The 12,500-nt window shown below is 46.3% G+C and overlaps 1 protein-coding gene across 6 annotated transcripts in view; it reads right to left on the bottom strand.

The window, feature by feature from the left end:
- Positions 1-12,500, bottom strand: part of itpr1b (inositol 1,4,5-trisphosphate receptor, type 1b) — a 123,985-nt gene that overhangs the window by 19,646 nt on the left and 91,839 nt on the right. For 3 of the 6 annotated variants that reach the window (XM_062544560.1, XM_062544563.1, XM_062544561.1), the window contains 3 exons: positions 11,521-11,752; positions 8,415-8,537; positions 1,470-1,645 (listed from right to left, as the gene is read on the bottom strand). In XM_062544560.1, the coding sequence (XP_062400544.1) occupies positions 1,470-1,645; positions 8,415-8,537; positions 11,521-11,752 (531 nt within the window). The remainder of the gene's footprint in view (positions 1-1,469; positions 1,646-8,414; positions 8,538-11,520; positions 11,753-12,500) is intronic. The other 3 variants (XM_062544562.1, XM_062544564.1, XM_062544565.1) reach the window with 1 other exon arrangement.

Below are 12,500 nucleotides of genomic sequence, written 5' to 3'. Positions count from 1 at the left end.
GGAACCTCATACTACCTCTATAGAACATGGCAGCTAAAAAGGGATGTGTTTCCAAAAGCATAGTTGCTAACTACAATGCATCTTCTGTGGAGTCACTGCCACTGTCATGAGTTGAGTTGACAGTATTTGGGTCACATGTTACAGATACATTAGACATACAGTTTTGATATTCAGTTGTATTTCCGTTATTATTTTTGTAATTTTCGAAAATTAAAAACGTGATTTGTGACAATATGAAGCTTAAGTGTTTGTGCATGCGTAACTCAAATCTACAGACTCCCGTTCGGCAGTGTCAATACAGAGGCAGTTGCTATCACAGTTAGCAACTATGCTTTTGGGAATCGCACCCTAGAGCAATTGGCAACAGGAGCAGATGGCCTAGTTTAATGTCTGAGATTACTGGAATACAACCATTTCATTATCACCTGTCATGTTTACACACTTGCAATGAACCTGTAAATCTTCTGGACCTTTAAGGTCATGAAATAACAGCTTTCATTGACCTAAATTATCTTTGTACGAACTTATGATGACAGTTATGATGGCCATGATGTATGGCAGTAAACACATAATAAAAGAACATTCAAGCTGTTGATTAGTCAATAACCAATTAAACCTAAAGTAAGTAAAATACTGTATGTATTACCTAAATGCTTCCAAACTTAAAAGGCAGATGAGAACAGAATAAAACATTGTACTGTATACTAAGGAGCACCTAATGCTTTTGCATATTTTGATATGATATGTGAAACTGAACTGTGATATTATTTACTATTACAGATTTCCCATGTGATTCATACATAATATAATGGAAATGGAACAAGCTACAACCTATCTCACTGAGAGTCAGGCCTCCGGCGACTATTTATCACTTTACATGACATTACATTTAGCAGACACTTATATGCAAAGTATGGCTTGCGTCTTCTGACACGGTTCTGACACGTTGCTGAAGTAAAAAAAAAAAAGGCTTCAGTACGTATACAGGAAAGACCATAAAGTTTAACTGCGCGCACATTCAAAAAGAGGTACTGTTCCTTCATCAGACGCCGTGCAATAAATCTGAACAGGGAAGAGAAAGAGAGTTTTTACAACTCGTTGAGCCCAGAGACAGGTCGTCTGGGTTGGCGGCTCGCTGTGACACGAGAGTGTCACTGGGCCGTGGTATCCCACAGTGACGCACTCCACACCTAACCTCGAGGACCACACTCCCGGGCAGAAGACCCAGGAGGGAACATGGGGACACTGCACCGCCCCGGAGCTGGTGCTGCCACTCACACTTGTGTACACACACACACACACACACACACACACACACACACACACACACACACACACACACACACACACACACACACACACACACACACACACACACACACACACACACACACACACACACACACACACAGGCGCGCACACACACACACACACACACACACACAGAGGCCGTCTCTGTCCCCACTCACATTGAAGGCCCCGAGCAGGAAGAGGGTGGGCTGCAGGCCCACAGAGAAGATGAGGCGCAGGATGGTGGAGGCGATGAACGCACGGATCCCGTGGGGCTGCGGCAGCACGATCACAATGGCCAACGACACCAGCATGGCCAACCACAGCAGCCCCGACAGGTGAGGCTCTAGGGTACCTGGGGGGAGAGAGAGAGAGAGAGAGAGAGAGAGAGAGAGAGAGGGAGAGGGGGAGAGAGAGGGGAGAGAGAGAGAGAGAGGGAGGGGGAGGAAGGGAGGGAGAGTTAGAAAGAGAGAGGGAATGAGAGAGAAATGGAGAGATAGGGAGATAAAGCGGGAGAGAAAAGGGGAGAGAGAGGGAGGGAGAGAAAGATGGAAGAAGGGGAAAGAAAGAAGGACTATTTGTAATTATGAGTATGAGTGTTCCAACTGCCTCAAGCCTTTTAACACCTCTGAACTGCAATTATGTAGACTATGGGCCAAATCAATTGGTATTTTAAGTATAGAGTGCAAAGCAAATGTTAATGTTCACAATTAACAATGTCTTGTGCCAAAACAGGCATTTGCATACACCAGCACCAGATTAATACTACATGCCTGAGTTTGCATCTTGTAATGCCTACTTTAAGGGTGTGAAGAGGGGATGAGGATGTCCAATAAATGTCACAGGAGAAACAAAACATCAATCAAACAAAACATGTTCATTCAGCATAACATGTGAACACTTGGCCTAGATCATCATCACTAATACAGAGTGCGTATATGTGTGTGTGTGTGTGTGTGTGTGTGTGTGTGTGTGTGTGTGTGTGTGTGTGTGTGTGTATGTGAGTGCGTTTGTGTTTGTAAGTGTGAGTGAGTGGAGTGTGACTTTCACCTGTTAAAACATGTTAGGGCACGTTCTTACCCAGCAGATAAGAGTCTGAGTTGGAAAGGAAAAGGCCAAACACACATACAAACACTCTCTCTCTCTCTCTCTCTCTCTCTCTCTCTCTCTCTCACACACACACAGGAGGTGGTTACATAAGACAAAAAAGTGTGACACCGTTGCCTATGTTTGGGGCTCATAGAGATTCTCCCGTAAACCTGGCCGGTATCGGTTTAATCTCCCCTTAAATCCCACAGTACCCTCTCAGGGGGCCGAGCACAACCAGCTCAATGGCCTGCTTATGTGAGGGGGCATCTATTTGGGTGACTGAAATCAGAGCGTATGCATCTATCGTATCGAAGATCTCTACTGTGTCTGTGTGTGTGTGTGTGTGTGTGTGTGTGTGTGTAAGTGAGTGTTTGCGCGAGACGAGTGGGTGTGTTTATATGAACGTAAGAGCACACAGGGCGAAAAATGAGGTCAGTCGGATTTACAGGATCTTCGCCGAGGCACGCAGGCAACATTTGAGCTGCCCCTCCCTCCCTCTCTCTCTCTCTCTCTCTCTCTCCCTCCCTCCCTCTCTCCCTCCCTCCCTCCTCCCCTTTCCCCTCTCTCTCCCCATGCGGAGATCACATGACAGGTGGCTGTTACATAACCCGGCAGGCTAAAAATACAGCGGCCTCCTGAAAGATTCATGAGAGCTGGTCCGTGAGCAGTGAGCACGCTCCGCTCCACGCTCGCCCGCCCGGGGCCCGGCGCTCTGCTGTTCTGGTCCAACTGGCCGCCTCGCGGACGACACGCTAAGGGAGGGAAGGGGAAGGGGGGAGGGAAGGGGAAGGGGGGGGGTGTTGCTTTAGAAACTGGGGCTCTGGCTTTGGTTTATGCCGTTCACTCTCCACTCTGGCCTCTGCCTTTCCAGGGCGCGCCAGTCCGCTGGTGAGCGGCGCACTTCTCCCGTCACGACAGCTCCCGCGGGTTATGGCCGGACACGACTTTTCCCCCACACACAGACGCTCCCCTGTCCTTCCCCGTCTCCTTCTCTCCCGTCGACAAGCTCTGAGCAGTCGTCTCGTCCCCGCCCTGACCCATAAAACACACACACGGGGGCTCACGCTTTCGCTCGCTGTTGCCGTCTGTAGACTCTGACATAACAAAACACCGAATTTGCAACTGTCCTCAGCCCGCCCGACTTTGCTCCAGACGAGCTTCTTGTTTTTCCACAACTGAAAGGACGGCACATGCCGCAAAAAGCCGCGTGGCCCTTATCTCGGCCCTGGCTGATGATGGAGAGTGCGTCTGAGAGCTGTGACAGAAATCCCATGCTTTCCCCCACGGAGTGCAGCGGAGTGGACCGGCAGCACACACTGACCCAGTTTAAGTGCTCTTATCTTATTTCCATGGTCACATTCCAACGGTGCTCGGGGGAGAGGGGAGAGGGAAGAGGGGGGGGGGGGGGGGGGGACAGTGAGCCATTCAGAGCACGGCCTGAGCGGCCTGCTCTCAGACACACCCCTGGGAGGCTGTGCTGCGCTGCGCTGGGCTGGGCTGCTGCGGGCCAGGCACGCTCGCACGAGCTCGCCAGTGACTGTCCTGTTTTTCCACTCCCTCGAGTCGGCCGACTCCCGACGCGCGAAGCCCAGCGACTGCACACGAGGTGACCAGCGAAGACAGCTCAGACCGTGAGACACAGGCTGTGTGAATGGCGAGCCGAAAATGGGTGCACAAAGCATTCAAAACCAAAAGAAAGTTCAGAAAAGAGCAAACATCTTCTGATGACTCCTCTCCTCCCTCAACTGGATGATGATTTTAAATCTCCACTGGCCTGGCCTGTATTGTACGATTAAAACTGCTAAAAACTGCTCATGAAAACTAGTGAGAACTGCTATACATAATAAATGTTTTTGAAAACGTCTGTTCAAGAACATCACGATCAGATGAGACTTTCTATTATGTTACATAATATCTCCTTCTCCGGAATTCCATTCACATAGTTGTGTGACAACAAAGAGCTGGTGTGTGTTTGTGTGTGTGTGTGTGTGTGTGTGTGTGTGTGTGTGTGTGTGTTCAGAGGGGAGTCAAACCGGTATGGAGATGAGAAAACCATTGGGTTCCCTCCACCTTCTGCAAGCAACAGGCTTACACATTAACTACCAAATAATGAGTGTCGTCACACTGACCTAATCACATCAGCATGCATAATGACACTGACAGACTCGGGTGAGCACATTTCACTGCTGGACAGAAATCAAAGATAAATACCATCCCAGTCACACACACACACACACACACACACACACACACACTCTTTCAACTCAAAATAGATACGCTTGTGTCCTGGGTTGAACTATTGGACTGCATGGCCCAGAGTGTTGAGTGTGTGTGTGTGTGTGTGTGTGTGGGGGGGGGGGGGGGGGTCTGGGGTTGAGGGGGGTCATTGAGTTGTGGGCTGTGAGTTGTGGACCACATCAGGGGTCTGGGCCTCAACTGGGCCACCGACAGCCTCCTTGTTCTCCTCGGAGGAAGTCTAAGACAAAGGGGCCAGCCGCAGCTTGACCCCAGCCAGAACAATCAAAAGGTTATGCCAGGCACAGTGTTGGGCCACTGTCTCCGTAACTTCACACACAGGGACAATAGAAGGCTCTGTGGCCCTCGGGAAAAAAACCTACAATAGTTGGCTCTCGGGGAAGAGGAGTCCCTCTTTAGGGGAACTGTGTGCTTTGGTTTTATGAGACAAAATGCTGTCAGTGTAGGAGGTACATAAATTAGCAATTACATTAACAATTTCCCCAAACCATGGGATTGCAGGGCCATGGGACCTTAAAGGGAAACTCCCGTCTAACATCAACAGGGTTGTTTTTGGACGATAACGAGAGCAAATGATCATTTGGGACCAAAATGACATCAATCGGTGCATTTTAGAAAGACCAGAATATGTTGAATAGCATAGAGCATAAACTTTGCACGTCAATATCACTCTTTTAAAGGAAAGATTTGGTGTAAACGCAACCTAAGGTGTATTCATAGATGATAACGAGGAAAGGACATTTCAAAGGAAATTTAGCAAAATTACACTAACCAGAGAAGTTTTGAGATAGAACGTTGTTTACATTAACAACAAAGTAATTTCAATTTCAATTTTATTTCACTTATAGAGTGCCAAAACATTGTACATGTCTCATGGCGCTTTACAGAATGCTAAACATTCAGAGAGCCCATGAGTAACAGTGGTGAGGAAAAACTCCCTAGAATTGGAGATACACATAAGACGAAACCTCGGACAGATCCATGACAGGTACAGTAAGTGGCTTATAGCTTGTAGCAGTGGGCACGGAGCCAAGTCCAAATAAATGGTTATTCTCAAACCACTGATAAGGCTCAAAATACGTCCAAAACTTGGAAAGTGTACAGAGAGGTTATCATAAGGACTGTTTATGAAGTTAGTGCATTTACATTCCTTCCTATTCCGGCAGCTTTAACGTGAGAGCTAGACTTCTTGCGCATATCTGGCTGAACATGATGCATATTTACAATTTACAAAACAGATAGTTCCGGTCCTTGATTATGATTGGTTGAATCGTGTTCGATGATGATTTTGAAATACATCAGCTTGTCTGAAAGAAAATACTAAAAAATGAACGCTACATTTTTTCAAATCGACCCAAGGTTGGCATAAACCCCTAATTACATGAGTAAGCATAAACCCCAGTTACTGTACATATTTTTGTGTTGGTATAATTTGCATCTTGTTGTATTGATGAGAGTACAGTACAATACTGCCATACAACCTTGTGTGTGATGAGGCTACACATGGCTGAAAAAAGGGCACATAACATGTGAAGGTAGAAATAGAGCAGCAAAATATGGGTCATGGTGAGACAACTGCCCTGATAAAGATCCTGAACATGGCTTACTGTGTTATTGTATTGTGATCGTATGTGCCTTTGTGTGCATCTGTACATGTGTTGCAGGTTGTCAGTTATATAAGTTGGTGAAGTAACAGTTACGTGTAAGGGAGGGGGGGGCTTGACCCAGGGGTGACTATTGTATGGGTCTCTATTTTCATGGATGGCTGAATGACTGAGCTAGGCATCCCATTACCCGCAGGAGCTTACTGCCCTACGGAAGTTGTCTGCAGAGTGATGTCTATCTACCCATCCATTCATCAATCCCTCTCTCCTTCTGTCTCTTTCTCTCTCTCTCTCTCTCTCTCACACACACACACACACACACACACACACACACACACACACACACACACACACACACACACACACACACACACACACCAATTAGTAGGACGGACAAGCAGTTAAAGTAGAATGGGACCTCACAGACAGAGATGACGGCAGTACTGAGGTGATGTCCTAAGCGAAGCTTAATACAAGGCTGACTTATTGGGCCAACGTATTGATAACTGGGTCACAGAGCCTTTGTAGGACACATCCTGTATGACATTAGTCAAAGGAGGGCCATGCAGATCAAATTCAGCCTCTTAAAACTAGCCTCGAACAAAGGGCCACCAAGACAGCTTCCTGTATGAATGTAACCACTCCATATTTCACAAGAAAGGTCAATACAAATGGCTGAGTGATGTGGTTATATAATCATATCAGTAACAGTTAAGAGTTCTGTTATATAATGGCTCATGTCACCTTCCACTGTAGACACAACAACAGCATGCGGACTGATTGCTTGTCTGTTCATATATATATGTTGGTCAGCTGTTTTGAATCTGTCTTCTTGCATCTGGACACAAAGTCCGCCGAATGTGGACATTGAAGCCTCAGGTCTCTCATGTGACTGAAGTGTGGCCAGGCGGTTTTCTCACATACACCATGGGAGAGGCTGCGACATAAACCTCCTCCATAAAAAACTGAATTGGACCGTTCGTGTGAGAGCCCAACACTGACTGGGTGTAACCTTGGTTAAGGGTTACTCCAGAGTGAGCGCCTGCCCAAAATATACAAGGAAGGAATTTTCTTTTTATGGGAATGTGTGCTGACCCAGATTACATTTTACTACACATTGCCTGTCATACTCATAAGGCCCTCGGCAGGCCATATGCGTCACGCTGCTCCATGAGGAGCATAATTTGACTAAAGAGCTAAGTGAGGCAGATTGTTGATAATAGGGTTGGATGTTAGGACTTGGCTGAGAGACCGAATGTAAATGAGTGGGATACTCTCCCTATAAGGTGTGCTAGCGAAAGCATAATGACAGTCGTTGATTGAGATTGATTGAGACAAAGGTCACAATGAAACAAAGCTATTAAGCTTGTTTTGGGCTATTTCCATACGGTATATGATTATCTCGGACACATTCAAATTAGAAACAGGAGTTCAACATGGGGATCAGGTCGTATAATAAGCAATATATCACAAACATGAGGAACAACCATGCACAGCAGTGAGAAGTTCATGTTCAAAGCTTATGTTATGTAACATGAAAATGTATGTGCATTTGAATAGATATTAACATGATATTCAGTTTAACACAATTATATTAAAATACAACTATTATCCCATTTGATTTTGGTTAAATATACATTTTTTATTCTGCTGATTACTTCTTCCATATTTCACGTCCAGCTATGCTTCACTATGTAGAAGATCTCAACCTGGGCTTACGCTTGTTAACGTGTTTAAATGTTTTTAGTGAGACAGGAGTATACGGTAATCTCTGACCAATTTTACCAATTTCACAAACTGGTGCAGGTTGGGCTTTGAGGGCACTTCAAGTTTCAGTGGGATAGTGGCCAGGTGGTAAGGTTCAGATCTTATGTGGTTAGAGGAGAGGTGTCACTTGAAGTAAACTTAAAGTGGAGTGTTTACCAGATGCTTTTATCCTGAGCGACTTCCAAACACTTACAGTGTTCAGGAATCAGTCACTTACAAAGCCACTCCACCTTCACACACGCATACATACACACACGATTCTTGCTATATACTGTATCTCTCACACACACACACACGATTCTTGCTATACGTATTTCATCACAACCACACACACACACACACACACACACACACACACACACACACACACACACACACACACATGATTCTTTCTATAGGTCATCTCACCTCCACGAATTCCCTCGATGGGATAGAAGAAGGCCACCAGCAGGTTCATGAGCACGGCCAGGTTGAAGGAGATGCTGCTCCAGAAGGACATGTTCCTGGAGCACCAGTAGAGGATGGGCTGGGCTGGAGGGGGAGAGAGGGAGGCGCACAGCGGCACGGCACAAATCACTTCTCCTTCTTACCACAACTCATTCACACGTGCCCATAACCACACGCAGTTCCTCGGGAACGTGCAACACTGTATACAGTGAGGGCAGTGAGAACTACACATTCAACAAAAAAAGGGACACACACACATACACACTCATAAATGGACCATCTGCGTCTCAAGAGGTGCTAAAGAATTAGAGGACATGCACAACACTCCATCAGGCAAAAAGGTCGCTTGGGATTGGATCAAACAAAAATTAGTGTGGCTGATTCAAAACACCTGCCAACATGCTCTCGTATTAACACCAAGTGAACTTCTACTTTTATTTCAGCACAAGCTTGTCAAGTAGGGGTCAAATTGTTTCTAATGTTAAAGTGAAATTTCTGAAACTGTAATGACTGACCGATTGTTCAACACAGCTCTAGTATTTGGATGTCACAAGAGCATGGTGGCACATGTTTTTGTGAATCGCCCTCTGGGCATTGCAGTACAGTTCATGCTTTGTTTTTCTGCCCTCTGGTACATGATGAGGAAACTCCCCAAAAGTCATTCGGCCTAAAAACACGCTCGATTTAGAGAGTAACATCGGCTTTGATTATCACCAATTTACTGGTCCAGCTTCTCACAATTGGCTCTCTTTGTGTCTGAGGACAAGGACAGTTTTCTTACTGTAGCAAACTTCCTTTTTTTAAGGTATTTCTGTGGAGGTTGAGGAAAATAGGAAGGATGTCAATGGCTTTACGTTGTCTTACTAAACTAATGTTTCTCAAGGGTCAACAGTGGCATAGTGGTTATGACTACGAGACCCATTGAGACAAACACCATGATTCACTTGTTAAAAAACAAAGCAGAACCGTCACATGCTGAATGCTACTGGCCAACATGCATTTTAGGAAGCCCTTCTGTTTATTATCCTCCCACTGTTCCTAAATGGTTGCTAACACGTTTGGCTACTCATGATACTCATGTCAGATGAGTAGGAGGTGTTTCCAACAATACCCTCCCCCCCATTCCACCCTCCCAAACAGTCACCACCAACCCCCTCAATCCCAATCCCAACCCACCCCACCCCGCCCTTCCCAACCATCACCACCACCCCCCCACCCCAGTGCCCAGGGAGACAGGTGAGGGGTCTGGTTTAGGGTCTAGCTGCTATTTTGAAGGCAAGTTTCTATTTATCACAAAAAGAGGAACTGAGGGAGGGGACTTTTGTCAGAGGCAGAAGCTACTGTGGCAGCTGAGTTTGGCTTTGTTTTGTTTTTTTTCCTCTCTTTCTGCGACAAGTGGAACGTGATCGTTGGTTGCTCATTGTTTCATTCAGATCCGAGACATCACTCCAACAACGTGACTGATGACACTCAACCCCTAGGCCAATCAGAAACTCCCACATTTATCCCACCTCCTCCCAGTCTTCCCAGAAAGGAGAACAAGCATCAGATGATATCATTTAGAGTTTGCAGATGTGGCAACATACTGGCCCAGGGTCAGAACAAGATATGAACAACTGAAAAGTTGAGAGTCAAATGGAATAAAGTCCTTTTTGATGTCATCCTTGCCTTAAAACTTCTTGTTGCTTGCTTGAACGATTAACAAGAGTCACATTCCTTGTTTGTTTACGCAAACCTGGCCAATAAGGCTGATTCTGATTCTGATATTTGGCCCCAGTCATTTTCTCTTTCAGCCGATTACTTCTGTTTTAGTGTAATCACAATCACTCTGAAACCAAATTTCTCATCTCGTGCCAGTGGTTCACCTCTCTTCCTTTCTGGGAAACTGTGCTTTCAACTCACTCTCTTCTCTCTTTCTCTCTCTCTCTCTCTCTCTCTCTCTGCTCTCTTCACTCTCATCCACCATTTGTCCTGAATCTCTTTCAGTCATCTCAGATCCACTTAGACTATTTAACCTCTCCCGTCTCTCAACCTTGCACTCACTCACTCTCTCTCTCTCTCACCCACTCTCTCTTTCAGTCAGGAGCTCTGTTGATTTTCTCCACTCGAGGGTAATCCCCACTGGCGGGGGCAGAGGGAAGAGGTCTAGGCCTGGGGCTGGGTCGAGGGAGCAGACATGCTGGGTGGATGCTGCTGAGGTTTGCCCCCGAGTGACTCTCGCTCATCCCCAATCCCATTAGTGGTAGAAGGAGAAGAGCCATATTTGTCTCCATGATTCTCCAAGTGGACTGTACGATCATCTATATATGTCTCTCTGCTACCTTCTGCTACCAATCTCATTTATTCATGTTCCTGTACATTCCTGCCACTGTCTGTCTGTCTGTCTGTATCTATCTCTCTCTATATCTCTCTGTTGTAAATATGTGTGTGTTTACTGCTCTCTATTGCTATTTGAAAGAAGATTTGACAGCACAAGGGTCAAACGTGTTTGTGTGTGGAGACAAAGGGCTACCGGCGGTCTACTCTGCTCTTTGACTTTCTTCAGTACAAGTGTGACACCTATAAATAACAGCATCGCTGTGCTCGTGCTCACTTGTGGCTAGTGGTTTAGAATCTACTCAGCTCACCTGGCTCTCTCAACACTTTGCAACGCTTAAACTTGCAAGATCATCTTACCCACAAACGTTATACTTTATTGTTGTACTTTACAAACGTTAAAACATATTTAGCATACTGTACAAACTTAATATACCAAACTTCAAGATAACTATTCATGATAAGCTAAATACTGATATATTGTTACATTATTTATTATTATATGCTTATGTCTCTATAACTTATCATGTTTACAGACCCTCTCCCTCCCCTTGCTCCAGGGACTGGCTGAGCTGATCAGCTGTATGTGTGTGTGTGTGTGTGTGTGTGTGTGTGTGTGTGTGTGTGTGTGTGTAGGGTGGAGGGGGGTAGGAGACCATAACTGATGGGGGCCTGGAGGGTGAGGGTAGGGGCAGGGACTGTAAAGCAGTTACTAGAAGAAGAGGAAAAAAAGGGAGAAGAGAAAACGCACAGGGAACCGTGTTTGCGTTACCAGTAGCCTCTTGAGTACCTCGCAGCTTCTTCTGCCAGTTCATCTCGTTGAAGAGGTCCTCGGCGCGCAGGAAGAAGTCGTTGATCTTGCTGCCCTGCTCGTCGCGCTCCGTGGTGTAGTAGACGCGCAGCTTGGACTCTTGCGTGAGGAACTCGCAGATGTTTGGCACGGGGAAGACTATCTGCTCCATGGTGCGGTCCAGACGCACAATCTGGACACAACCAGAGGGGCCGGTCACGGGGGGGGAGGAGGGTGATGTGGTGGAGCTGGACTCTCTTGACCCCCTGGGGGAGGGCTATTGTCTGACTGACTGACTGACTGACTGGAGTATACCCTGATGAGCCTCTGCACCGAGAGCAATGCTAAGCTAACTGAGCTAGACTGATTCACGTGACTGACATATAGCATGTGTAAGTGTGTGTGTGTGTGTGTGTGTGTGTGATACATCAGCACAGCCATTGGGCATTTTCTTGACCCTCTCACCTACGAGTGTGTGTGAGTGCGTGTGTGCGTGTGTGTGTGTGTGTACACGTGTGTGTACGTGTCTGTGCTATATCAGCCCTGAATTTGATCAAGACATCGCAGTCTCACACAGCCCACATGCAAACCGAGAGCATGCAAATCCCTCCATTTCCATTTCAACACTAGCACCAGAGAGGGCAAGAGAGGCTGCCATCAGTGGCGAGCTGGAGAGAGTGAACACATCCTTCACATGCTCTGTGTGGACACATAAACATAAACAAGGCCCACACATCTCATAGCTACTGTACATCCACACATCTCATAGCTACTGTACATCGCAAACTTAACTGATTGGGGTGGGCAAAGGGGAACAACAACAACAACAACAAAAAAACATCCCACACATCAAAAGTCAAACCGTTTCATAACAAAACAGTGCCATGGCTTTTTACTGCCGACTCAGCAGGACTGGGGTGTGTGTGTGTGTATGGGTGTGT

Source organism: Sardina pilchardus, chromosome 9 (assembly GCF_963854185.1).
Source record: "Sardina pilchardus chromosome 9, fSarPil1.1, whole genome shotgun sequence".
NCBI lineage: Eukaryota > Metazoa > Chordata > Actinopteri > Clupeiformes > Clupeidae > Sardina > Sardina pilchardus.
This window is presented reverse-complemented; position numbering and strand designations above follow the sequence as displayed.